This window comes from Pyxicephalus adspersus, chromosome 3, assembly GCF_032062135.1.
Source record: "Pyxicephalus adspersus chromosome 3, UCB_Pads_2.0, whole genome shotgun sequence".
Taxonomy (NCBI): domain Eukaryota; kingdom Metazoa; phylum Chordata; class Amphibia; order Anura; family Pyxicephalidae; genus Pyxicephalus; species Pyxicephalus adspersus.
Window position 1 is genome coordinate 59,326,939 of NC_092860.1, and position 25,932 is coordinate 59,352,870.

A 25,932-nucleotide genomic window follows, 5' to 3' on the forward strand; every position below is an offset into this window, starting at 1 on the left:
TGCCCTGTGCTCTGTGTCACCAGTTCAGAGGATTGCTGCTGATGAGAGGTGAGCACACACAGTTCAGCCTTCATGTGAAGGAGACACAGGCAGCCCCACCCCCATCTCATCTCATAGCACGAGCTCGGATTTCTGTTTAAAAAAAATCTGCCTGTGAAATGTATGCACTGCTAGAGCTGTGTTTGAAGTCTGCATGTCATTCTGCATCCTCACAGCTCTGTGTGTACAAACCTCCATATCTCCTAAACTGTATGTCACAAGGACTTGTAATTTTCAGGGTGCACAGGGGACCCTCATAGATACTAGTCACTACAATTTCAGCCCCCAGCTTTAAAGAATTTCAAGATATGGGGGTCACAAATGTAAAACATTATGAAAATTGAACTTTGGGGTTGCTGTTTCAGAGGAAAGTGCAACTAGGGGTCCTAAATTGAAAATGCAAATTGGGGACCCCGGAGCCACTAACATAGCAAGGAGCATTGGGGTAGGGCCCCTAAATATATACCTACCTGTCACAAATCTATACCTATGAAACTACAGTTTGCTTCTCTTCTTTGAAGCCCAATTTCTCTGAGGTGGGGGGTACAAAACTGAAAATATAGGTGCAAGTGGCGGGCACATTCTCCCCCAACAATCTCATTACTACAGCATCATTAGAACATAAAACACTCTGCCCATCAAAATGGGCTTCACTGCCCTGTTACACATTCCTGTCCACTTAACTAACATTTTGAACTTCAATTGGGGAATGGGGTGGTGTAAGAAAGCAAAAATATAGGTACAAGTGGGGAACATCTGTGACTAACATCCCCTAAAACTTCATCACTATGGCATCATTAGAAAATGAACTCTGCCCACTAAATTTATTTTGAGGTTGAGGTACAGGAAGGGTACAGTCATGTGTAATAAGGAAGTGCATTTTGATGGACAGTTTTTATTAATGTTGTAAAGATGCCATGGTGATGAAAGGTGATAAGTCACAAGTGTCTCCCAGAAATTGGGGTTTGAGGTAAGATGCAGACAGATATGTGTAACAGAGCAGGCAGCACATTTTGCTAGGTAGAGATTTATGTCCTCATAATGCCATACTAATTACATTTTAAAAAGGTTTAGCCACAAGTGTCCTCCACTTGCACCTACAGTTTCAGTTTCCTATGCCTCCACGTGTACCTTAAAAATTTCAAGTTAATACAACCAACGGTTTAGGAGATATGAAGGTTTGAACACAGCGAGCTGTTAGGCTGCAGAATATGACAAGCAGATTTTACAGTCAACATTGCTATCACACTGCGCTGCTGATGACATTACACACTGCGGATAAAATTCACAGACAGTGTTTTTTAATAGAATATGGGCAGTGATGAGAGGGGGGTCACTGTCTGTCTTGTCCCCATCTGATATCACATGCATGATGCTATTAAAGCATCGCCACATTTTTTTTTTGTATTTACACTTTTGTGGAGAGGACCTCTCCCCTTCAGTCTTCACTTCCATTTCGGTAAAGCCCGAAGGGGAAATCCGCAGCCTCCTGGGATATTTGTGTCACATATCCCAAGAGGCTCTGCACTGCTCCTTGTGTGCATGCACCTTCAGAGGCTTTCTTATAATGTAAAAAAGTGTTCAATCTCATGCATGCGCAGTGCAAGGCAGCATTGGACGTACAAGTGAGCATCAGAGAAAAGGTGGAAGCTGAGCCAGCGTGGGCCCACTGGGCTAATTTTGTAAAAGAATCAAGTGAAAAAAAAATGTTTTCACAAAAGTTCACTTTAACTAATTATAGACACAGGAGCACATCTGAAGTTAGGCTGAATTCACCCCGGCAGTAAGGTTACATTTGTCCATTCCTCATGCCAGGAACCACTGCTGCACGGCATAGGACAGTTGTGGCAAAATACATAGAATAGAAAAATTGGATATACTAACGGGGCAGGCATTACAAAGTTGTAAGAAATAATTGGGAGCATGTAGAACACTGAAACAATAAGAGGTTACTGGATAGCCATGGCATAAACAACTGGGAGCACTAAATTTGCCGTGTTTTGCCACACCCCCTTTTTTGCTACCTGGCTACAGCTTCCTACCACCCGGCTGAAAAAAATTTCTGGGGAGAACACTGCAGTGTATTGTCTTAGTATTTTGTCCTAATAGGTAATAGCAAACCCGAATTGCAAGAGGGTAAATTTATAAAAGAGGACACCGGGTACAAATACTATTATTGAGTAGAGACACTAAAGCCAACAAGTCAAAGCACTAACTGGGGTAAACACTCTTGATGGAAACTGCCGTTGAATTTAGAAATGTCGAAGGGTTTAGATCAGATGTGTTTTTTGCTTTTCCAACTCCCCCTATTTTCCCTGACAAACAAAAACAAGTAAGTGTTAGGGGGTTAGCATGAAGGCTTTGGAGGTACATCCAAAAAAAAAAAAAAAAGGGATTTGCACATTAAGATCCTTCTCCTATGTATATGTGTAGTAAAGGGATGAGTAAATATTGTATTAATACAATAGACACATGTATTCCTAATGGAATCTTGCTGTGCTTTGTTGTTACTTTGTGCAGCAATCCAGCATGACCTCTAACCACCTAGCCGTTATGCCCGTACGAAGGTCGGGCAAAAAAAATGGCTAGGATGGTTAACCCCGTAATTTTGTCACATCCTTACCTCCATGGTCCCGCTGTGCACATCCAGCGTCGTTTTCCTATTCCAGCATCGTTTTCCTATTCCAGCGTCGTCCTCCGTCCATCGTCGTCCGTCGATCTCCCTCTCCAGCGTCGGGTGCCAGCGGGACCGGTAAGATGCCGGCCGGTATCTTGTGTTCCACCGCCCGGCTGGCTGAACACAAGATACCGGCTGGCGGAACACAAGATACCGGCCGGCATCTTACCTGGTCCCGCTGATCGTCCACGTCCGTCTTCGTCCAGCGCCGGATGATCTCTGAAGCGAGAAGCCGTCCGGCGGAAAAAAAAAACCGGAAGGCTTCTGCGTGCGGGAAATTCAAATTGAAGCTCATTCATTCATTTTGTATTGTATTCAATACAAACTCCTGTATTCAATCCAATACAAAATAATTCAAATAAATACAAAGTTTGTAATTGGTAAATTCAAACTGTCATTTTGTATTGGATTGAATACAAACTCCTGTATCCAATCCAATACAAAAAAATTAAAAAAAATAAAAGTAAATACATTTTTTATATTCATATTATCTACTAGAACCCCTGTTCGGACATATTTCTGTAAGTTACAGGTCTACAATTTAAAAAAAAAATTTCATGAAAAACAGTGGATCACTTTTGGTACAGAAATCTAGACCTCAGTGTAACGCTCAGGTGGTTAATCTTCTTGCAATAAAGATTAACTCTCTGCTGGTACCTCAGGTGCAGGATGACGTTTTTTTTTTTTTATTTCTTCTGCTGTAGTTGTAAGCATGCAGCTTGTAGTGGGTGAGAAAACTGGGTCCCACTCACAACTCTACTTTCTGCTTAAGTTATGTGCATTACTGTGCTACATTTACAAGGTAAGATCTAGGTTTTCAAAGGCAGTTGGGTACACAAAGTCGATTTATATCCTTCTTGGCTATAAAAAGAAAACATTGTTCCTACAATACAAAACACTTTATAGTTTCTTTAAAAGGAAAAACAATATTGAATGGGTAGGTAAATATTAGATGTCTACTGCCTGCTGCATGGAACAACCTGGGACTACCTATTTTTTTTTCTTTTCACACTACTATTTTTTCTGTTAGTAAGTGGAGGGATCCACAACTGAAAACTGTGACCTAAATGAATAGATTAAATTGATTCTGTTCAGGTCACAAGAGGGAGGATTAAGCTACGTACACGTCAAAATTTTCTCGCCCGATAATCGGCTTCGGCCGGATATCGGGCGAGAATCTGGCGTGTGTACAGCCCACGTTGAACATCGCCCGTGGATCCGTACTGGCGGATCCACGAACGATGAACGACGAGCAATCCTAATGCAAGGAAAGGGGGAGAGCGCGCAGCGGGGTGCCACTTCGTTGCTCTCCCCCTCCCCTCTCCATAGAGCAGAACGGTGCTGTAGTTGGAAAGATCCTTTCCAACTACAAGAATTGCACATGTGTATGCGGCTTTAGACTTTTGGAATACACCTGTTGCCTTAAGATCTTCACTCCATTTTGACAGTTTTGCAAATATGTGCCAGGACAGGTAGCAATAGGACACTTATACTGATTGTACTTTTAAAAAAATAAGGTACCATTTCCTTCCAGTTTAAACAAAAAATATAAAGGATTTTCTGAATGAACTCTACATACCTTCTGTGGGGAAGGAGAACTTTTAATGTAGAATGGGTTATTTGCCTGCTCTTCTTTGCGTGCAGCACGCCTCTGCAAAAAAACAAAAACAAAACTTATGGCAGAGTTATCCACAGCTTTTTAAATACATGACAGTTTTCAAGTCAGAATTTTTTTCAGCCAGGTGGTAAGAATTGTAGGCGGGTGGTAGCCCCTATATTAATACACTTACTTCAGTAACCACCCGAAAACAGGCGGGTAGTCACCAAAAATACCAGGGGGTACGCCCCACTAAAAGGGGCTGTGGAGAACACAGCATGATATATGAATATTAAATTTGAAAAAGACAGACTTGCACAAAGGGAAGAATCCCAGTCATGTAAGAGAATATATTTTGATTAAACTAATTTTTCAAGCCTTAACCATAATAGGAATCAAAGAATTAGAGATGCCCTTTACTCTCAACAAACCTGGGCTCCGATAGCCATGCTGTTGAAGGCAGCAACCATGAAGTAAGCATGATAAATAGTTCCTCAGGACAGAATTCTATTATCTGATAGAGCACCTGAATGTTCCTCTCCTTAATTCTACATAAAAAGTTTTAGGAGAGGAAAGACATAGATCAAAGTGTAGATCTCAGTAGAGGTCACCCAGGTTGTAGTTGTACCTAAATGCAACACATGTTTGGAACCAATCTTCTGAGTCCAGATGATGCTGGCTGAGAAAATTTGCCTGCCAATTTATATGTCTGGAATGTACACAGATGACAGAGCGTGGATGATTAAAAAATGAAACCACATATCTGTACTTATATATGTAGATATGTAACTTATCTTATCGCAATGATACTATGAAAACAAGGTTAAACCAATAACATAGAAACGTAGAACAGGTAAAAGAAAATAAATAAGAAAGCAGAGAAATATGCACAGTGCATTTATGGTAATGTATATGGGTACATTTCTTCATGCACTGAATAAGCTTGTACATGACTAAAAATTAGTTGTATAAATTAAGCCATTATTTATATTTTAGAGGGATAATAACAGTTCATATATATGATGTTTTATGCACATTTTCTTACCCTCGCCAACTCCTCTTCATCTATTTCTGGTCGGGAGGACTTGCCATGTGCCTGTTTCTCATCCTGGAAGATTGCTTTGGGTTTTTCATCCTCTGATTCACTATCTGATGGTGGTTCATTGATCCAAGCATCCAAATCTAAACTGATAGTACAGAAAAAAATGTTACTACATAAAATTAAAATAAAGCAAGCATTCATTAATCTGATAAACTTTAAACATTTTGGAAGTGTGCTCTGGTTCCGTATGCATTTTGAAGTGGTTGCAGCAAAATTTGGTTGTGTCCCTAATCTCTAAAGGACCAGTTTGGCCTTTTTATATTTTAGAGTATGGCTATCATGATTTATATACAGTTTATCTGGGTAATGGGCTTGCTTATGAGTGGATATTGTTTTTTTGTGTGTTTTATCAGTACATACCCTTCAGGAATCGGAACTTTCTTTTGAGCTTTTGGAGCAACAGGATTCAGTTCTCCGGCAAATAAAGCCATCACCTCCTCGGCTACTGGAACCTCCTTTGTCTGTAGCTTTAGAATATATTTCATAAGCTGCAGAATACAAGAAGCCTACAAAAACAGAAACCAAAACCATCAGAAAAAAAAACCTGGCTTGTAATAAATTATACTGCAATTCTCTACATTATATAATTTTGTGTGACAGCAGCGGCAAAATACATTGTGATCTAAAGCCAAACGCTGCTGCTAAGGGTCTCCAGAGACAACATACTTCATAATTAAAACAAGGCAGGGTAGTACAAAGTCCACTTCCTGACTGCTGCTTAAAGATTAGGGAAGGAGCAGTTACATCACCATTTTTTAGAATGTAAAAAATGCCAAGGCATAGCAACTCATGTCTAGATACAAACACTTCATTAGGGAAACATGACAAATGTTTTCCTATATTTAAAAACACTGGATATTTTGTAGCAGAAGTGGATTATAAGGTGGTCAGGAGATACATTTTAGAAACCCCGTAATTTTCTACTGAATAGTCAATGTAACTGGGCCTCTATAAATTAAGAACCAAGAGTAAATTATAACACTTTGAATGAATTTAAAAAATGTTTTACAAGCGTGTTTCCATGTATAGTTTTGTAAAATACATGAATACAGAGTAAACCAAATTTGATCAATCAAAGATAGCACTTCCTGTTTTGCAGTGCTACACAGTGGTTGTGCTTTTCTGCTTCCCTTGTTTCAAGTCTACTGTGCCTTTAAAAAGTGAGTAAATACTTATGCAATCTGTTATTTTGCATTTGTCCCTCAGATTAAAAAAACTGTTTTCATTCTAACATGGAAGGATCTATTTTTGTTATCAGTATCAAAAATTGCAAAACCCACTGTCATTCAATGTTCCAAGGAAAGGAGGTAAATCCTTTTTTAGAAAGTATAGGAGTTTGGCAACAGAAAATATAGCACTCTTGTGTGGCTGAAACTTTATCTCTGACTTTGAGATCAACAACAAATAGGGAAACTTGTCAACCAAATTAAAATATATTACCCTTTCTTGAACTTCCAAGTCAGCACTCTGAACAAACTGAGGAAGCCTCTCAATCATAAGCCGAGTTATCTCCTGTGCTGCTTGATGATCACCATCTTGTTCTTTGTGCTGTAGGATCCCCGAATATAACTTCACCACATTCTGTACATAAACTGCCTGAATATGACCTGGTAGAGTAGTGACCTTCGACCTAAGCATAGCCTCCAGTGTCTGGTGAGGTTCTGTCAAGTGCCTGAAAAGGAAGAGAATAAAATCAGGGATTGTTAAATCTCAACTAAGCCAATATGGGAACAATACCAAAAAACATTTTTTCCTTCAGTTTCTAACAAAAAAAAAAAAAAATGAAAATAAATCTTACTCAGAGAATTCTCCACAGATCCAGGCAGCTGCATAAAGAACTTCACAAATTCCATTACGTTGAGTGTTGCTGGCCAGGAGGTGAGCATTATCAAGCAATGTGGCCATCTGAGATACAGCAAATTTCCTGATAACCTTCACCCTTATGGCAACATCAAGCATCTGAGCAGCTATAAGGTGGCCATGACGTGTTCCCTCTAGACGTGTGAGTTCCACCAGAATACTAATATACCTATAAAAGATAAAGATAATTATGCACATAATCTCTATCTCAACAACAAAAAGAGATGAAAAAATGTTTCAAACATATTTCTTTAAAAGAATGCTTACCACTCAAAGTTGGTAATATACTGGTAATTGGATTGGCTGCATATATCAATAATTTTCGTTAGCAGCTCATCTCTGTAAGCAGTTCCTTCTGCTTTGTCAACATGGATCATCAACTTTTTCACAATTTCCATCAGATTCTTTTTGGACACCTGTTCAAAAACATTAAAAGACCAAAAGAAACATGACACAAAATTTTAAAAGAGAACAAAATGTTTACTGTTAACCTGTAAACACACTGCTGTTTTGCCCCAGTGTTCTCTCCCAAAAATGTTTTCAGTCCGATGAGGAGGGAAAGCTGTAGCAAAGAGGTAAAAATGTGGACAGAGAAAACATGCAGCAAACTTAGTACTTCCAGTTGTTTGTGTAACCCATATACAGTGGCTGTGTCTGCTTTCTTACTGCCCCATAAATTTTGTTTCAAATTTCTCATTTCCAGCCTCTTAGTTTGTCCCATTTTTTCCATCGTAAAACAATAAATACATTTTTCTATAACATGTAGATGTTTCTATAGTGAAAGCAGACAGTTTTGACAGCTCACTTGAGAGTGCCAGACGACTGCTTTCACGTGATGCAGGTCTCAAGCAGCCCAATACAGCTCCTGTATAGTGCTCCACTCAACAATTCAGCCCAGAGAGAATAAGCATTGTTGAAATATTAATAATGTGCTGCCAACCCTGGCAACTTTTACAGTGTAAAATACCTAAACTTAGTAAAAAGCGTGTAATGAATGTGCTTTTTATTGTTTAAAGTGTTTTCCAAATCCAAAAGTATATCTTACTCAGAGAACGCTCCACAGATTCAAGCTGCTGCATAAAAAGAACTTTAAAGCGTACCTAAATTAACAATTTTCACTTTTTTTTTTTTTTTTTAAATGCAACACCCCTTTTAAGATTGTCAATTTTTTTTTTTTCATTCAACGTCAGCTGATCTCGTGAGTCAGGTGACATAGGAAGAACAGGAAGAGGAAAGGAAGATGGCGGCGCCCAGAGAGCCGGCTCCAGGACAACGCGGGACCTGATGCAGGACCCCCTTGGAACGATCTTACTGCCCTGCGGGATTGAAAGTAATTGTTTGGGGTTTTTTTGCAGTTTTGGGTTTAGTTCCTCTTTAAGACGACTGTTGCTGGTCATAGGATAACACAGCAAATAACCAAAACATTGCCTTTAAATGCTTAGGGTAATCTATGGACTATCAATGCATTTATTAAAAAGACTACCTTGTGTCCCACATTTAGGGGTCCTTTAAAAACAAGTCTATAGTTATTTATGGTACATACCATTCCATAGAGCAAATCAAGGGCTCGCAGCCGTATTGACTCATCTTTGTCATCAAGACACTGCAGGATAAGGTCCTTGTGAGACTGTACAGATTTGGGGTGGGTCTTCAAGATTTTGGACATGGCCAGCAAACCCAAATACTTCACTGCCAATATACAAAGAATTGTAAATTCAGATTTTTATGGAACGACCAAGAATTTATTTGATCTTGTTTTAACTTCACTTACAATTTTGGTCAGAGTCTTCAATAAGAATCCTTAACTTCTGAACACAAAGCTACAAAAGAAGATAATTTTTAGAATACCATGAAACTTTAGCTAATAGCAACAATTGTTAGATTCTGTTTTACAAGATGAAAAATCCAAATATCAAAAAGATCACAGTTTTTGTGCAAGTATGTCAGATCTATTTCCGAATGATTAGCAGTTAAAGGAAAAGGACGGTTAAGGAGATTTACCTGAATACTGGCGCTGTGGTTAGGCATTCCAGATGATAATGATATCAAAACTATGGATAATCAGAACAAACACAAAATGTCAGAGGATAAATACCTGTTATAGCTAAGCATGAATTAAAGTTTTTAAATATACTCATTTTTTTCAAAGACATGATAAACCTATATAAATGTGATACTTAGAAGTGAATATGTCGTTGATCATGCAAGGCAAAACTGGAGGTTCACCTCCACCCACCTGGAAGAAAGGAAATTCTTTGCAAGAGCTTAGTTTTGTATTGGATTCTATACAAAGACTTTTCCTTTACCCACTTGTAGTAGTGGTAGGTGCATAGGAAGTCAACCAAGTACCATCCACCACCAAAACATAAGTGGCCAGACACTGTACTACAGGCCCTGTATTAAAAAAATGCGCCCTGAAATTCATGCCGGAAAACTGAAGGAACCGAATTATTGATGATCGGATTTTCGACTGTCAACCTGTATGCTAAGACAAACATCTGTCTTAATTGCATCTATATATTTATAAAATTGTATGTATGTATGTATGTATGTATGTAGTGTGTGTGTGTGTGTGTGTGTGTGTGTGTGTGTGTAACACTCGAAAACGCATGGAGACATTTCAACCAAACTTGCTATACATATGACAGACTCATGTGAGTGCACCAGTCATCTTTGTACAGCAATGTGCTATATGTCAGAGCTATATTTGGATGTGTGTATGTCATCACTAGAAAATGAATGGAGACATTTCCACCAAACTTGCTAGACATATGACACCACTGATCTTTGTAAAGCGCTGTGGTATATGTCAGAGGTATATTATTGTATAATATTAGTGTGTGACTGTGAGAGAGTGTCAGCTCCTCTGTACAAAGACTTATGGGTCTAGCTCAGTGTTTCATTGTACAGCACTATGGTATATGTCAGAATTATATAAATCTATATATATATAAAATTGGATGTATGTATGTATGTATGTATGTTCCACCATCACTGTGTTATATGTCAGAGCTTTATTTGGATGTATGTATGTGTGTGTGTCATTACTAGGAAACGCATAGAGACATTAAAACCCAAATTGCTAGACATATGACTCAGAATCATGTGAGTGCACCGCTGTTCTTTGTACAGTGCTGTGGTTTATGTCAGAGGTATATTTGCATGTATGTATGTGTGTATGTATTGCTCAGTGACAGGGTGCCTTTTGCTTATACTTTTACATACTTTTTTATGGAGTCTCATACAAATTTTTGGCCTGTAATAATGCCTTTGGCAATTGGCCAAGTGGAATCAAAGGCAAAAAAAATTAAACACCGTAGACAAGAAAATCACTATAGCTTTACTTGATCCCTTTTCCAGTATAAGATTGCAAAAAAAAAAAATACCCGGTCAACGCCGGGTAATCAGCTAGTTTATTAAAAAAAAAATGCACCTGTTCCGACTTACATACAAATTCAACTTAAGAACAAACCTACAGTCCCCTATCTCGTATGTACCTGTACAAGCATCTTAGTATATTAGAACAAGCTAACTACAGAAGGAAAAGATTTGAGGCACTTAACCATTCAATCTATATTTTACTATGTAGGGCAAAACAACAGATGTGCTTTAATGCCTACGCTTTGCCTAGTTTCAAATACATATCTTATTCATTCTCCCCAACTTTGTGAGGCTGTCTGCAATGAAGAAAGTTGTTCTGTTATATACACTGGGCCAAGAACTTGCTCTGCCCCGATGAGACATTGCTGGCCAATGATGGTAAATGGAGTGAATTGCGAGCTCTTACATACCAGTCGGTATCAGGCAATTTTTTCTGCTCCCAGCAGCTAAACAGAGTTATCAGGGGGCTTCGGGGAAGGTGGTTATTAAAGGAATCCAATTGCTTTTGTCATACGTGAGCAAAGCTTGGGTTTTCGACTTATTTTCTATGGGTTATTAATTGGTAAAATGTGTAAAACAAGAGGAAGTCTCTGCAAAGGATAATCAGATCGGTACCATTCAAACACGCAAAACAGTATTATGATCTTAGAACCCTCCTGGAAAACATACTAAGAAGAAAGTACAAAAACATAAACAAGCAAAGGGTATTACTGAAAAAGCATATTAGGTTTGGGTATTAGGCTTGATGACTTATGTTTTGTTTAAAGGTACACTTTAAATAAGAAGCCACTGTCTTAAACTGCACCAATGAAAGAATATGAAACAGAAAAATAACTATAACACCTAATTTATATTTGGAAAAGGTGCCAAACTATAATAAGGTTAATTAATTTAAACCCAAATATATAGACTTATCAACTTACCTGCTATTACAGTGTTCACACATTCATAGAGCAAAGACATTGCAGACGTGCTGTTTGGGAAAGAAATTAAAAAACTGTTGCAAAATAATATACCGTAGGTATACATGTTAAAAAAGTGGGAATCAAACAGAACAGTAACATGAGTGCAGAAAGAACACTGGCCCAAACATTAATTTTCAGGATCCTAGATGTACTTTAAGCAACTCTGAAGCAATCGGAAAGGATCTCATGTTTATGAGATGTACTTTTTTTGCACAGGAAATCATGCTGCATTTGCAGTCCATAGAAAACTAGTTTTGCTATGGATTACTAATCAAGAAAAAAAAAAAAAAAACAACATTTAGGAAACAAATTCTTAAACTACATTTTAAATAACATCTGGTACTTTTCCCTAAGCCAAAAAAGCAAGCAAAAGCTGAACCAAACTACCTGTGTATTAGGTTTGTCAGAGGCTCAATAAGCTTCTTTCCAAGTCGTGGTTCTAGGGGAGTAAGTGCACCAAACTAAAAGGTGATAGGAGAAAAAAAAAGTATATTTAAACATCTTAACATCATTTTTCTATCTTGCAGCTGACCAGTCCTAAGAAGTGGTGGCCCCATTAACTTGATTACTGTTTATTTTTACCTGCCCAGTAATACACTTCATGATCTAAGGGGACAAAGCTTACTTACTATACTATATCTGTGGCCAAGCAGTGTCACCCTAGGATAAAAAGGAAGTGTATAGTAAGTAGTCCACAAACATTACCTCAGCAAGGCTTATAAAGCTTGAGATAAACACTGCAGTACACAGCAAATTTCCAGCTCAATAGATTTCTAGTGGGATCAACAAGTATTTTTCTTAATGCTTTCAAGGGCAACGAGTCAGAGTTTAGTTACATACAGATAATCATACATTTTACCTAATTAAACAAAAAACACACAACTGTTGCAGAAGCTGCACAAGGCAGGGCCCTGGCAGTGTTATATTTTGACCTAACCCACTACTGTCACATATGGTAAACAATGTTTGCATGTAAATTAAAAAAAAACATATACTATTACCAGCATCACATGTATTAACCACAAACAGAACAGTTATCAGAACACATTTTATCATGTTAGTTCTTTACTGATCTTCTCTACTTTCCACTTAAATTCTTACTGCTTTAACACTGCAAAAGCAAGCAAGTTACTCATGCTTTTTTTTCCAGTTGTCTGAAATCAGTTGTCCGATATGCCCTTTGTTGAGTCACACCTAGAGCTCCTAAATCAGAATGAAGGGGTGTTTATCTACTGTAGAGAGACTGTTGTTTGCTCACAAAGTACAATGGTTCTTCTCTGCAGCTTTCTCTCTGCAGGTAACATGTCTTTTTTTATTATGGGCATGGTTGTTTTTTACCTTTTGTGATCATTTCCAGAGAGAAGAGAGTGACAGATAAACAAACAAGCGTTATACACACAGCACCATTCTGTTCTTTAGAGAGGGGAGAAAGAGCACACCGCACCCCACTGTGCTTTTTTCCATTGACTTTGTATGGCGATCATTCACAGTCTGACGTCAATGGAGCCATCAGGACAACTCCATGAACCACATTGGACAACTGCTTGTACATGTCAGATTTAAGCTGAAGACAAGTCCTGGAGTTCATATTGGGCGAAAATCATCTGACAAGTGTACATATCCTGAGACTTTTCACATATTTGTTTTAATGCACCTACATTGTATTTTTTTAAGTCAAGGGAAGAAGGAAACATTGATAACTTTAAATAGATCTGTTTTATGAGGAACTTAACAGACTCATCATTTTGCACTCAAGGAGAGGTGTAAACTTAACACCTAGTGTAAAAGCTGTAAATTGGAAGAAATAGGAGAAGTGAAAAAAAGACTTTGCTACTTACCAATTTGATGATTTTAATTAGAACCCAGTTGTTAGTAGATGATGTCATGAGCTTGAAGAATAAGGGAGCCAAAGATAGGTAATTTTTAGGGTTTCGGCGGGCTAGTTCACATATAACATTCACTGCAGCAGACTGCACTCCTGGTAAAAAAAATTACAGATCACGTATCATCTAACATCTAAAACACCACAATAATATTAGTAAAAATAAGAAGAAAGTTGGCAAATTAAAAACTCACCAGGGTCAGGGTCTTCTAGTTTTTCTTTAAGTCTTGGGAATGCTGGACGTAAAGACTCTGGATATTTCAGAAAAACTTTATACATGATCAAAACTGCCTTTTTTCTTATGTAAGGCTTTGTATGGGACATCTGTAGAGGTCACAATAGATTATAGTGGTTACTAACAGGACGCATTTTGGAAATCCTTTTTAAATATGACATTATATGAAAGAAAAAGTGAACAAGTAGACTTTCTACTTTAACTAATAAAGAAGAAATCATTTCCTGTGGGATTTTTGATAAAAAAAAACAAAGCCCATTTGATATTTAGCTAAAAACTACAACTTAAATGTCTTTATACATACTTACCAATGTCATAATATCATTGGCTAAATCCCTGGCAAGGTCTGGCGTTACAAAGCAAGATAATCCAGTCAGAGCAACACCCGTATCATACTGATTGGGGCTGCTGAGATCCTGCAATCAAAAAGAGATTAATCAATCATTACAAAGATTACAAATAAGCATCACTTGTTAATGTAATTCATACTACAAATACTACAACCCTTGGTTTAATCAGTTAATAAAAAATATTATAATTCTACTACAAATCTACTATCAAATATCATTATTAAATATGTTCTAATAAAATTAAAGTGAATCAAAAGACGTTTTTAAAAGGATTCTGTATAAAGTAGGGGAGGGTTAAAATCATTGTTTGTTTTTTATGCCATCTGTGTCATTAAGATGTACCTGTAGAGCTAACAGGAAGTGAAAGGAAGTTTTTTAATTGTAAAGGAAATCCCCTCTTGGTCAACTGTTATGGGATTATATGTCCCCACTGGAAATTGATTGTTCAGTTTCTGCTCGGGTGACAACTCAGAATCTTGGATTTACCCTTGCCTCATAGTAATCACAACAATTAGAGACTCTACCTAACAGGAACACAGACAGCAATAAAATCCCAATAAGGTTCTATAACTTTACACTACAAAAATAAAAAAATCTGCCTTTAAAACTTTATTTTCTTCAAAACCGAAAAATGCTAGCTAGACCTGAACAGACCCTATAGCAATACATTGGCACCCTAACATGCTTTTGCTTAGCAGATAGGAAATAGAAAGTCAAAATACATCAATGTCCATTAGTGCTCCTGGTACCCAGAAGAGCTGTTTTAAGAGCAGCAAGGTGGTTGTAGGAAGGGCCATTTGCTGAATGTTAGAATTCACCAAAAACTAGCCTTGACAATAAGTAAATAAGGAGAGAGATTCCAACCATAGTTGTTAAAGAGGTACCACATCCCAAAATTCAAAGCATAAGAGGAGAAATTAGGAACCCTAGGAAAGGAGGGTTCCCAAACAAATTTGCAGGGATTTGTAGGTACCACCACAAAATTTTTTTCTTTAAAAAAATATCAGGTAGCATTAGTCTGTATAGCGGCCATTTAGGTCCCTGTTGAAATATACCCCTGTGAGGGTAATTTTGTACTTTTTGGTATTTTGTGGATTTATTTAAAAAAATGTATCAATAATTTGTGATTTTTAAAGAATGAATTTATGTTGGTACCTAGGGTTCATAATTTTGTCCTCTATAGCCTTGACAATAAAACCCACATGCATCCTTAGTGTCTTAGTCAAAGCTTTGGTAGATCCCAAGGGCACAGCATTTCAGGCCTTGCACCTGCTGCCAATATACATACGAAACAAGTTCTGGGGAAGGGAGATCTAATCCAATGTAATTCATGGGATGTAACTCACTTACCTTCCTGATTTGATTTGTGGTCAGCATAATGACATCAGTCCCTTCATGAAAGCATTGTGAAGCAGCTAAGTAGCCAATTCTCTGTAGAAGGCAAAAAAAATGAGGTCTATTCTCCGTTATCAGCAGCAGACATTATCAGTCAAAGTCTTGTCTAAAACATACCTTAAAAGTAAACTTTGATGCACTCATCACCTCAACGATATTAAATGCAGCCCAACTGATGTCATATCCCAGCATTTGCAACTGTTGCAGGGCAAACAAAAAATATTTAAAAATCAAATGGTAAATAGATACAATAAACTACATATTACATCAAGAAAATAAACCTTTTGTCCGTATATATCATCTGTGCTAACTGGGACCCTTGTCCTAGTACTAACATTTATGAACATATGGGGATGTCAGAAATGGAAAAGGATCTGGGGGTTCTGGTAGATCATAGACTTAATAACAGTATGCAGTGCCAAGCTGCAATATCTAAAGCTAGTAAAGTACTTTCTTGTATTAAAAGAGGAATAGACTGCAGAGATGGTGACATTATTCTGCCCCTGTACAAAGCATTGGTCAGACCACATCTGGAATATGCAGTCCAGTTTTGGGCACCAGTTTCTGGAGAAAAAGAAGTTTAAGCTGCAGATAAGGAAGGGATTCTTCACTGTAAGGTTTGTGAAAATGTGGAATCAGCTCCCTCAGGAAGTAGTTTCAGCAGCTACTATAGATTGCTTTAAGAGAAAGCTTAATGTTTTTCTAGAAACACTGAATATAACAGGGTATTAAGGCTTTAAAGTAAAAATAACGGTGACTGTTGATCCAGGGAACATCTGATTGCCTCATGGAATCAGAAAGGAGTTTTTTTTCCCGTTGAAGCAAGTTGTACCACGTTTTTTTTACCTTCTTCTGGACCAACTATGTCTTATAGGGTTTTTTACCGGGGATACGTTTATTTCCTAGTGGTTGAACTTGATGGACGTATGGCTTTTTTCAACCTAACCTACTATGTAACTATGTAAAACACTGAATGCTTTGTTCCAGGATCCATGTATATATAAAGCCATTATTTTTGGTATAATTATATCTGCTAAAAAGAAAGAGATAGACTGCTTCCTGGGCAACAAAATAATTATTACTTTACTAAGTGTTAACTCGTTATAACATTCTCAACTTTTCATAACTCAACTAAGCTAGATGGAAAGGTACATGAGTGATAGACAGTATATTATACCAATGTTGAATATCACATTAGATCATACCATAGTCTGTGAAAATTGTCTTGTTTTCCCGACACGTTTCTCAGCAGAAAAACGTGTCTTCTTCCAAGTCTTCTGAGGAAACCATTGGGCAAAATGTCCACTCATGTACCTTTATAACCAACATAGTTGAACTTTGTCTAGTTAGGAATGTTATACCATATTTACACTTATTAAAGCACTATTTGTAATATATAATGTAATGTAATATAAGTATATTACTATTGGGCAGCACGGTGGCTCAGGGGTTAGCACTCTGGCCTTTGCAGCGCTAGGTCCTAGGTTCGAATCCCAGCCAGGACACTATCTGCATGGAGTTTGCAGGTTCTCCTCGTGTCTGCGTGGGTTTCCTCCGGGTGCTCCGGTTTCCTCCCACATCCCAAAAACATGCAGTTAGGTTCATTGGCTTCCCCCTAAATTGACCTAGACTACATTAATGACATATGACTATAGTAGGGACATTAGATTGTGAGCTCCTTTGAGGGACAGTTAGTGACACAACTATGGACTCTGTACAGCGCTGCCTAATATGATGGCGCTATATAAATACTGTATAATAATAATAATAATATTTGTGTTGTTGCCCAAAAAGTCTATCTCTTCCTTATTTTTCTTGAATAGTAAACATAGGCTTGGCAACCATATATTACTTTTAAATTAGATTTCACTTGGTATCTTACTCTCTTTTACTTATATCTGCTAACATTCTTATCACTTGTTAATTCCTTCAGTGATAAATGTTGATTATGTGACTCTTTTGCATAAGCTTGAATAAACTTTTTAATACAATACAGGGTGGCTGAGCTTTATTTGAAGGCCACAGAAAAAGAATGGACTACATTTGACAAAAATTATACTCCTTCAAAAACTCACCTATTAGAAGAGGTTAAGTCTTATCTCCCTAGTAACAATTGAACATTTCTTATTGAAATAGGAACATACATTTATTTCTGTAAAGTCAACTTAAGTTTAAAGGTTCATTCAGATATAATATATGTCACCGAAAGTGGCCTTAACTTAAACTTAGCTACCTGGTGGCAAGGAGGTACTTACACTCATTGCATTTAATTATACAAAACTGCATTACTTTATATTTTTTTGACTTATCTAGAGGTTAGCTTTAATAGGACATGCACAGTAGGAAAATGTTTACTAAAACAAACGTTTGAAAAGTTAAGGTGACGACCTGTCAGGGATGTGGCAAAAGAGCAGTTGTATAAATAAATGGCAAAAAATGGCTAGATACTTACATATGTCAGCTTACAGACAGCATTGGCTTTCACTGCAATATTATCCTGTTTAAGTTCCTGTTTGATTTCATCAATGCAGTGCGAGATGTATTTTGCCTAAGAAATAGGAATTAATACTAAAAAACAACATGAAAGCATTTCAACATAAACTATGTGCATACTTACACCTGACTACAATAGCCTGAAAATCCATGGTAACAAAGAGAAAGCTTGCCATAGTGATCACTTCAGTTAACAAAATTGAAACTTTCAGCAGTTAATGACTGCCTTGATAAAAAGGAAATTTTCAGTCTGCACCTTTTCCATTGAAAGCTGTGTAAGAGGGGGTTATTTATATTTATATTGGGTGGTCCCTGTCCTATTTCTTCAAAGCTGAAGATTGAGCTGCAATAAGAAAACTAGGCCTCCAGTGATCTGGTTGTGGATTTGTCCTCTGTAATTTGATTTTACATCAGTAATTTGATTGAACAGAAAATGGTAACTTCCCCAACAGCATGCAGACAGAAAAGAAAATACACTGACAGGTGGTTTTAACCCTTTCCTACATTAAACTTATTTTATTATAATGCATATAACTACAGCACAACATACCTACATACAACGTAACTTCACCGATAGATTTTTAGGGCAACCAGCAGAAATTCTGTACAATGTGCGTGCAATGAAGGAGCAAGGAACAAGATCTGCCTATGTGCGATTGGGTATCATTTGTTCTCTAGACAATGGTAAGCAGTCATGAAATATTCAAAGAAAACTCTTGAACTTTTACCGCCGCAAACAGAGAAAGGACTACTAAGGTATAGTAGAGGCTTAGCCAGCTCCTTACCAATAAAAAGTTATAAACTCAGCAACATTACGCTTCCAGAAGTAACAAAACATAGCCTTAGTATAAGGAAAAATGGACAATAGTCACTTTTTATCTTTCTGCCACACTATTTTTTTGCATGGCAAATAACTAAAGTGATAATTTGTTCTCATTACTAGACAGCTATGATGTGCAGTAATAGTGAACGTAATGTTTTAAACATGGAGGGTGATTTTCAAAAGGAGTTGAATCTGTTGACTCATGAAAACTAATGGGAGTAAATAAGATGAAGCTGTGTTTACTTTGAATCCCCAAGTGCAAGAAGATTGAAATAAAATGTTTGCTAGCATGTGACTAGTTGATTGAATTGAACATGGTTTTGCCTTCTTTAGTAACAATTATTTTGCAGAATGAAAAGCCTTACACTTGTACACATGCGCTGTGTTGTTAACAGCTTGGCATCGCTGCACACAGAGCCAGCCGCCGAGGATAACGTAACTTCTGTGCAAGTGAAGGGTTCACATCATCCAATAAAAGAACAGAATCCATGAAACAGGGGTGAAAATGGCAGATCCCTGGGATGACAGGTCCTGGACAACTGCACAGGGTGAGTATGATCCATAATCAGCAGATTATGGCAGAAGCTCACCACCCACTAAGTTTAGTTCTGCTTTAGGCCTAGCAACATGAATGTGAGGCACAGTACAAAGGATAGTGCACAGCCCCACACTGAAGCATGTGACCCTTGCTTGAATGATTACTTTAAGTGGTTATGGCAGTGAAATTTTGAAAAAATAGTAAATAAATAATTTACTTAGCACTATACTACACTTTGTACCAGAAGCATCTTTTAGAAGGAAAATTGCTTATGTTTTGTTTTTCCAAAACAAAATAAAAAAAAAATAACCAAGAATAATTAACCTCCCGACCGTTAAGCCCGACCTTCGTACAGGCTAAAAAAAAGCTTGCTATTTTCGTTAAGCCCGAGATTTTCCGTACATTAAAATCCCCACTTACCTGGTCCCGCTGTGCTCATCCAGCGTCGTGTTCCAGCGTCGTCCTCCGTCGATCGTCGTCCGTCGATGTCCCTCTTCAGCGTCGGGTGCCTTCTCCTATACCGTTAAGAAGCCGGCCGGCATCTTGTGTTCCGCCGGCCAGCGGAAAACAAGATGCCTGCCGGCCGGCGGATCCCAGTTTGCCGGCCGGCGGAACACAAGATGCCGACCGGCTTCTTACCTGGTCCCGCTGATCGTCCCACGTCCTTCTTCGTCCAGTGTCGGGTGCCTTCTGAAACGAGAAGCCTGCCAGCGGAGAAAAAAAAGGCCGGCCGGCTTCTCCCTGCGTGCGCGATGACGTCGGCGCGTGTGCGGGAAATTCAAATTCAAACTCATTCATTCATTTTGTATTGGATTATATTTCTGTAAGTTACAGGTCTACAATTTAAAAAAAAAATTTCATGAAAAACAGTGGAACACTTTTGGTACAAAAATCTAGACCTCAGTGTAACGCTTAGGTGGTTAAAGAACATTAACTTTTCCTCTATAGCAGTGTTTTTTTAACATCGGGAAAGCCCCTTGAAATAACTTTCAGGTCTTCTGTGAACCCCTTCTATAACTACTGAATTCACAGCTAACAGTACATTAGTGTGGTGGTCAGTAGAAAGAATGCATCTTACATTGCTGGTCAGTGGGAAGAAAGCTTCTTACATGGCTGGTCAATAGGAAGAATGTCATCCTTACAGACAGCCACAGAGATAATTGGTGTCAGTAAATTGAGAGGCACACATACTGCTTATAGCTCAACCCCTAGCAACCTCTGGTAAAACCCTGATCTCTAGGTATACATTTTTTGACATTGTAAGATTGCAAAAAAAATAAAAAATAGGAAAAGGCCACTTTGTCTTCAAAAGTCAATGCCAGGCAAACAGGCCCATAGTGAGAATAAAATAATTGCTCTAGCCTTTACCTATATCATAAGAATGGTAAAAAAAATCTAAAGTTTAAAATAAATGTTTTTTTATAAATTTGCAGGTATAACTGTATAATAAATATTTTGAAAGTGTTATGTTCAATTCCTATGGCACACAATCAACACAGCATTTTTAGTTTAGTGGGTTTTTTTTGCTAGCAGAATAGCAGCACAGCAATGTAAGAAACAACTTTCACTTGCTGACATAGCATACACACCTTTATTTTTATAACTACTTTTCTGTATAGTGAAAATGTTAACTTACACTGTAAGATACATACAGTAAAGATATGTGGAAATATAAACAGTGCCCCTCCCCCATTTGAAAATTTCCTTTAGAAATCAAAGGTAAACCTAAAAGAAAATGGGGTAAGACATATGCCTGGTCATCAAATGACTACCCTATTGCTGGGTCCTCTTGTGATCTCTTTTCAGATGGATAGATGTGGCTTGTACGATGACAGATTTATGTCCCTTTTTCCAAAAAACATCTATTGGTCACTGCTAGAATACTTTGTTAGGGAAGGCAGTATGAGTCCAACCTTAATCTACTCATGAAGAATTTCTGTTTTTTTTACCAAGGGATTTTACAACAGGTTCAAAAGGCTATAAACAGCTATCAGCTAGCTTTAAAATCTTTGTATATAAATAAATATTTGGAAAACAAATAATACGTTACAGCACACTAGATGAGGAGTAAGGCAGTCTAACAAACCAAAATTAGGAATGAAAAAGGCATAAAACAAAAGCTAATGCTGCCCTGACATCTAAAGTGCAGCTGCTGGCCTAAAGCTAACTGACAGACCAATTTTAAGGTGGTATCACACAAGCTGGGTTTACCCTATCCAGAACAGAGAGATGCTCACATGTAGTTTTGTGTTCTGTAAGACCACCCACCCAATGCCATCAGAGAAAAAAAGAAGAAAATGCAGGTGACATCACTAACTGAAGAGAACACTGCTATGTATGTTTACTATTTTATAAAAAAACTAAAAGGGGATGGGTTCCCTTTGGAAGGGTGGCAGAGGAAAATGTAAAAGTTCAGCTTTGAACCATGCACCCATTTCCTGTTCTATTGTTCAGTAGTCAATCTGCATTTGTTGTGAAACTAGGATTCTGGAGTCAATTAAAATCATACTTAGCATTTAGAGCTCTATTTATAAAACAGGGAATCAGACATTCCAGCTCTATTTATAAAACAGGGAATTAGACATTCCATCAAACATTCCTTTGTGGCAATATTCCAGGTCCCTGTGTTATAATGGCAGTAATTGATTCCCACCGGGGAATGTTTGAGGTAATGTTAGATTCCTTGTTTTATAAATAAAGCCCTTAAAAGCATGTCAATCATGTCCAGTGTTCTCCCCAGCACCTTTTACCTGGGCACACCACCCAGCACTTTTCAGCAGCCACCCAGCTGTTTTTGGGTGCTTACTACTGATGAGTTAGGTCAAAATACAGGGACTGCCACCCGCCTACAGTTTTTTCCCATCCAGCTTAAAAAAATTTCTGGGGTAGGAACTGATGTCATTACCATGACTCAATTATAATGCTTCATTGGGTTTATTTATCAGGTTCCTCTGGTGTCACTGTGCCATTCGCAGAGAAAAGTGCACTGACAGTTAAAGGGAATATGCATTTGCATACACATATAATCCTTTATGTGTTTATAAATGATTACAACCTATTATAGCATTATAAAAAACGCCCCACCCCAGTAATTCTTACCTTAACGTGTCCTGGCTTTATAGAGATTATGGTCCTGCAGCCTGCACAGCTACTAATGCAGAATCCCCTCACGGACTCTTCCTCACAAGTACAAAATGATCACTTCTCGGCCTCTGGCTAAGATCAAGTGTAGTACCTAATCCTTCCAGTGTGCAGAAGAGGAACGGCGCTGTATTCCTGGCAAAAATGCAGTGGACTAGTATGCCTGCTACGATGGACTGCTAGATGGTGATGCTCTGTAAGGGGCCGCCCTATGCCAATTCCTCTGGTTAGAGTCCACCAGGAAGAGGCATGGGGCCTGCCCTGATAAGGAGCCCCCAGATAGTGGTCTGTCCCGCTGGTTGGAGCGGGGAACCCTTGGTCTGGCTATCAGGTCTTGAGAGCGGGCCGAATCTCGCTTAGTGTCGTCTCCCTGGAATGGCGAACCAGGGGTACCTTAAAATCACTTTGGGCATGGTGAACCCACTGTTGATTTAATGTACACAGGCACGTCACATTGCTGATTTAGCACTCGTTTTCATTCTGCATTAGCTGTGGCTAGTGCAGATGGGCAAATTTTTATCCTAGCCCAGTGTGTTATACACTGAGCACTAATTTTTTATGTATTTTTCTGTTGTCACTTGTCACTGGTGTGGTAAGTGTGTGCCACTTTTTGATGGAGGGTGCTATTTCCTTATGGGCTAGCCGTGAAGTCTTGGGGAGTACTTTGGCCTTATTGGTCAGGTACTCTTCCTTACTGGGAGTCTCTCTTCGGGAGAGCTCCCAGCCTAGTATCTGTTGGGACTGTTTACGCAATCCCATAGAGAAAAGGACCCCGTCTGACTTTGGCCAGGCGGGCTAGTAGGTCCACTCCAACTTCAGCTGGGTGGCCTTAAAAACCCAGCCCGTCAGAAGCCTCGTTTCGGGGGGTCTGGGGAAATAGGGTGGCCCTTCCTCTTTAGAGGAGGGATCACAAATAGTACGCCAGTGCAAGTTTTTTGTGTGATGTTTTTTGCACTTACACTTTTTTTTTCGAGCACAGGGTTTTCGGTTTCGATCACGTTATGCGAGATGCGATAAAAAAAAAAAAGAAGTACAAAATGATCAATGATCTCCATGGAGAGACTGTCCACCATCAAGATACATATTAAGTGCCCCCTTTATAGGGGTAAATAAGGATTCTACCATGCACTCACTGACATTTAAAAAGAAAAGTATTAGAACTATTTCCTGAACCCTGGTAAGCTGTAAACCTTTTCTGAGAATTGGATTCCTGGAGCAGTGCTGTTTAGTCACTAAAGACAAGGGGATGTCAAAATCTAAATTAGCTAACCGTACAAATAAGACACCAGAAATTGGATGTCTCTGCCATTCTGGTGTGCATTCCTTAAAGATTAGGATGGTGAATGTTGCATTTGTGCCATCATAATATCATCTAGGTAGCCCGTTAGACTTTCTGGAACCAAAACTGAAGGTATAACAAGAAGGAACTTCTCTCTGTCCAGTCTGACAACAATCTCTTTCATTCCTGTGTTCTATATCATAGGCTTAGTTTGTTTTGGCCACGAAACAGACAGATGTGCTTCAAAAGAAATAATAATTCAAGTGTTAGGTAAAAAAGGTAGATCCTGCACAAAATCACTAAACCCTACATATTCCAAAATATTCTGTATTTCACAAAGCTACATTTTTTTAGGCTTGCACAAATCTAAAAAAAAAAAGGGTCTGACCAAAATAACTCATAATTCACAAATTATATCACAGCATTTATGATCTGAATTGGATCACTGAAGGAGCTCACTGTTTGGGAAAATCTTATCCATAAGGGAAAGAGGAATCGAAGAATATGATTTGAGAAGGGCAGAAATCTGTGCTGGAAGGAAGATAACATGGACTCAAGCCAGGGAACAACACCTAGCACACATTTCACCCACCAAAATGACTAACTTGAGATACAGAACAGCGTACAGACCTATATCATCCCCATGAGGAAGAACATAGAGGTGTTCATATAAAAGGAGCCTTATCACGCACTGAATTTGTAGTGCTCCATGCATGAGGTAGAGGAATATAGGGAATCCAGGTGAATGATAGCTGGGTACATCCTGTGCTTTGTACATAGTAGTCAATAAGGATGACTTTATATACAACAGCTTTTTAACATCTGCAGCTGGCAAATCCAACTACCAATGAAACCCATGAACTCCCAAATTGCCATCTGCTGTCATTCACCACAGGCAACAACCCACCACCCACTGATAAGGGGGATTGACATCCTTCATCATTACCGCTTGCCTGCTGCAACCCACCCCTGATAACTGCGCTACTTAACCCCCCCCCCAATTTGCAAGCGCCGGCTTTTATTAGCCCCCTTCATTTTACCGGTGTCTTACCTCATCTTCTTTGTGGTTCCGGATCCCTCTGACAAGGTCTTGCAGGTTCTTGTCGAACATGCGATCAATGCTACCCTTTACTATACGGAGCGCCATGTCCACAAACCGGGTAGGGCCCCGCTGGACTCTCCTGTCACCGGACACGGACTCACAAAATGGCTGCCACTCAGCTGACTACTTTCCCCGCCCACAAAGACACGTGACTGACACCACAGGAGGCGGGCTGAGCAGTCTTACGTATCCCCATCCTTAGGTGTGGTGTATGAGCGGTGTGAGAACATGGTATCATATCAGCGAGGGAAGTTACCTCAGGAGCCAGTGTGTTAAACGGGAGGTGAATGAGCTATTCTGTAGAAGTGTAGCATAGGTGACATTTGTGTAACTTGGGGCATCTTTATAAAAAGCCTTTTTTGTAAGTAATGAGTAATTTGACCAGGTTTTACTGGCTCTTCCAAACTGCTTGTAGTTCGGGAGATTAAAACTTTGCAGCGTAGTGCAGTTTATTTAGATGAGTTGGAAGGGGAAATTTATAGTAAATTTTGTTCTAAATTGTATTGCTAATATCCAAGCAATGGCATGGTGGGGTTCTACTTATTCTTTGTGGTGCTGGGGTCTCAGGGTCTATTCTGGGCCAGGATAACAGCGCAAGACATGAAGTTTGCATGTTCTTCTGTGGTTGTGTGTGGGTCTTATCAGAATAACACGCAAGCAGGGAAACAGCCTGTGGTAGCCCCAGTGGGAATAAACAGAGGCTGCAGTGAACGGTGCTTGTACCACTCTCTGCCACCAACTGGCACATACTTGGTATCCACACACTGGTTCTTTTTTGATGAACCAAGGTGGGAGCCGCTCAAAATCATGCGATGAGGTAGGTGTGAACCTGCTCTTATATTTTATTGTGATTCTCACATAATGCTCACATTCTTAATTTTCTTTATTCCATAGTGCTACTCATTATTTCAGTAGTACATTTCTCGATTGCCGGGGTTAGTCCTTAGAATGATGCTTTTCACCAAAGGGAAGTACATTACTTGTCTATGAATTGCTTGTGGTCAAACAACAGCAGGGTAAAACATGGGGTTGTGTTTGAAAAACCGACTATGGGAGATGCAGGCTTATTTTGC

The 25,932-nt window shown here is 38.7% G+C and overlaps 1 protein-coding gene across 3 annotated transcripts in view; it reads right to left on the reverse strand.

Annotated features, from left to right (window-relative positions):
* AP3D1 (adaptor related protein complex 3 subunit delta 1) overlaps window positions 1-24,972 on the reverse strand; it is a 43,647-nt gene extending 18,675 nt beyond the window's left edge. Inside the window, exons 1-18 of one of the 3 annotated variants that reach the window (XM_072404857.1) lie at window positions 24,809-24,972; window positions 17,936-18,031; window positions 15,601-15,681; window positions 15,439-15,519; window positions 14,047-14,154; window positions 13,698-13,827; window positions 13,460-13,599; window positions 12,009-12,082; window positions 11,580-11,629; window positions 9,277-9,326; window positions 9,047-9,095; window positions 8,819-8,964; window positions 7,543-7,691; window positions 7,214-7,444; window positions 6,856-7,087; window positions 5,776-5,921; window positions 5,359-5,500; window positions 4,296-4,367 (exon numbers count right to left, since the gene is read on the reverse strand). In XM_072404857.1, the coding sequence (XP_072260958.1) occupies window positions 4,296-4,367; window positions 5,359-5,500; window positions 5,776-5,921; window positions 6,856-7,087; window positions 7,214-7,444; window positions 7,543-7,691; window positions 8,819-8,964; window positions 9,047-9,095; window positions 9,277-9,326; window positions 11,580-11,629; window positions 12,009-12,082; window positions 13,460-13,599; window positions 13,698-13,827; window positions 14,047-14,154; window positions 15,439-15,519; window positions 15,601-15,681; window positions 17,936-18,031; window positions 24,809-24,904 (2,073 nt within the window). In that variant the 5' untranslated portion in view covers window positions 24,905-24,972. Of the gene's footprint in view, window positions 1-4,295; window positions 4,368-5,358; window positions 5,501-5,775; window positions 5,922-6,855; window positions 7,088-7,213; window positions 7,445-7,542; window positions 7,692-8,818; window positions 8,965-9,046; window positions 9,096-9,276; window positions 9,327-11,579; window positions 11,630-12,008; window positions 12,083-13,459; window positions 13,600-13,697; window positions 13,828-14,046; window positions 14,155-15,438; window positions 15,520-15,600; window positions 15,682-17,935; window positions 18,052-24,808 lie in introns of all 3 variants that reach the window. The other 2 variants (XM_072404856.1, XM_072404858.1) reach the window with 2 other exon arrangements.
* Between the last annotated feature and the right edge of the window lie 960 nt (window positions 24,973-25,932).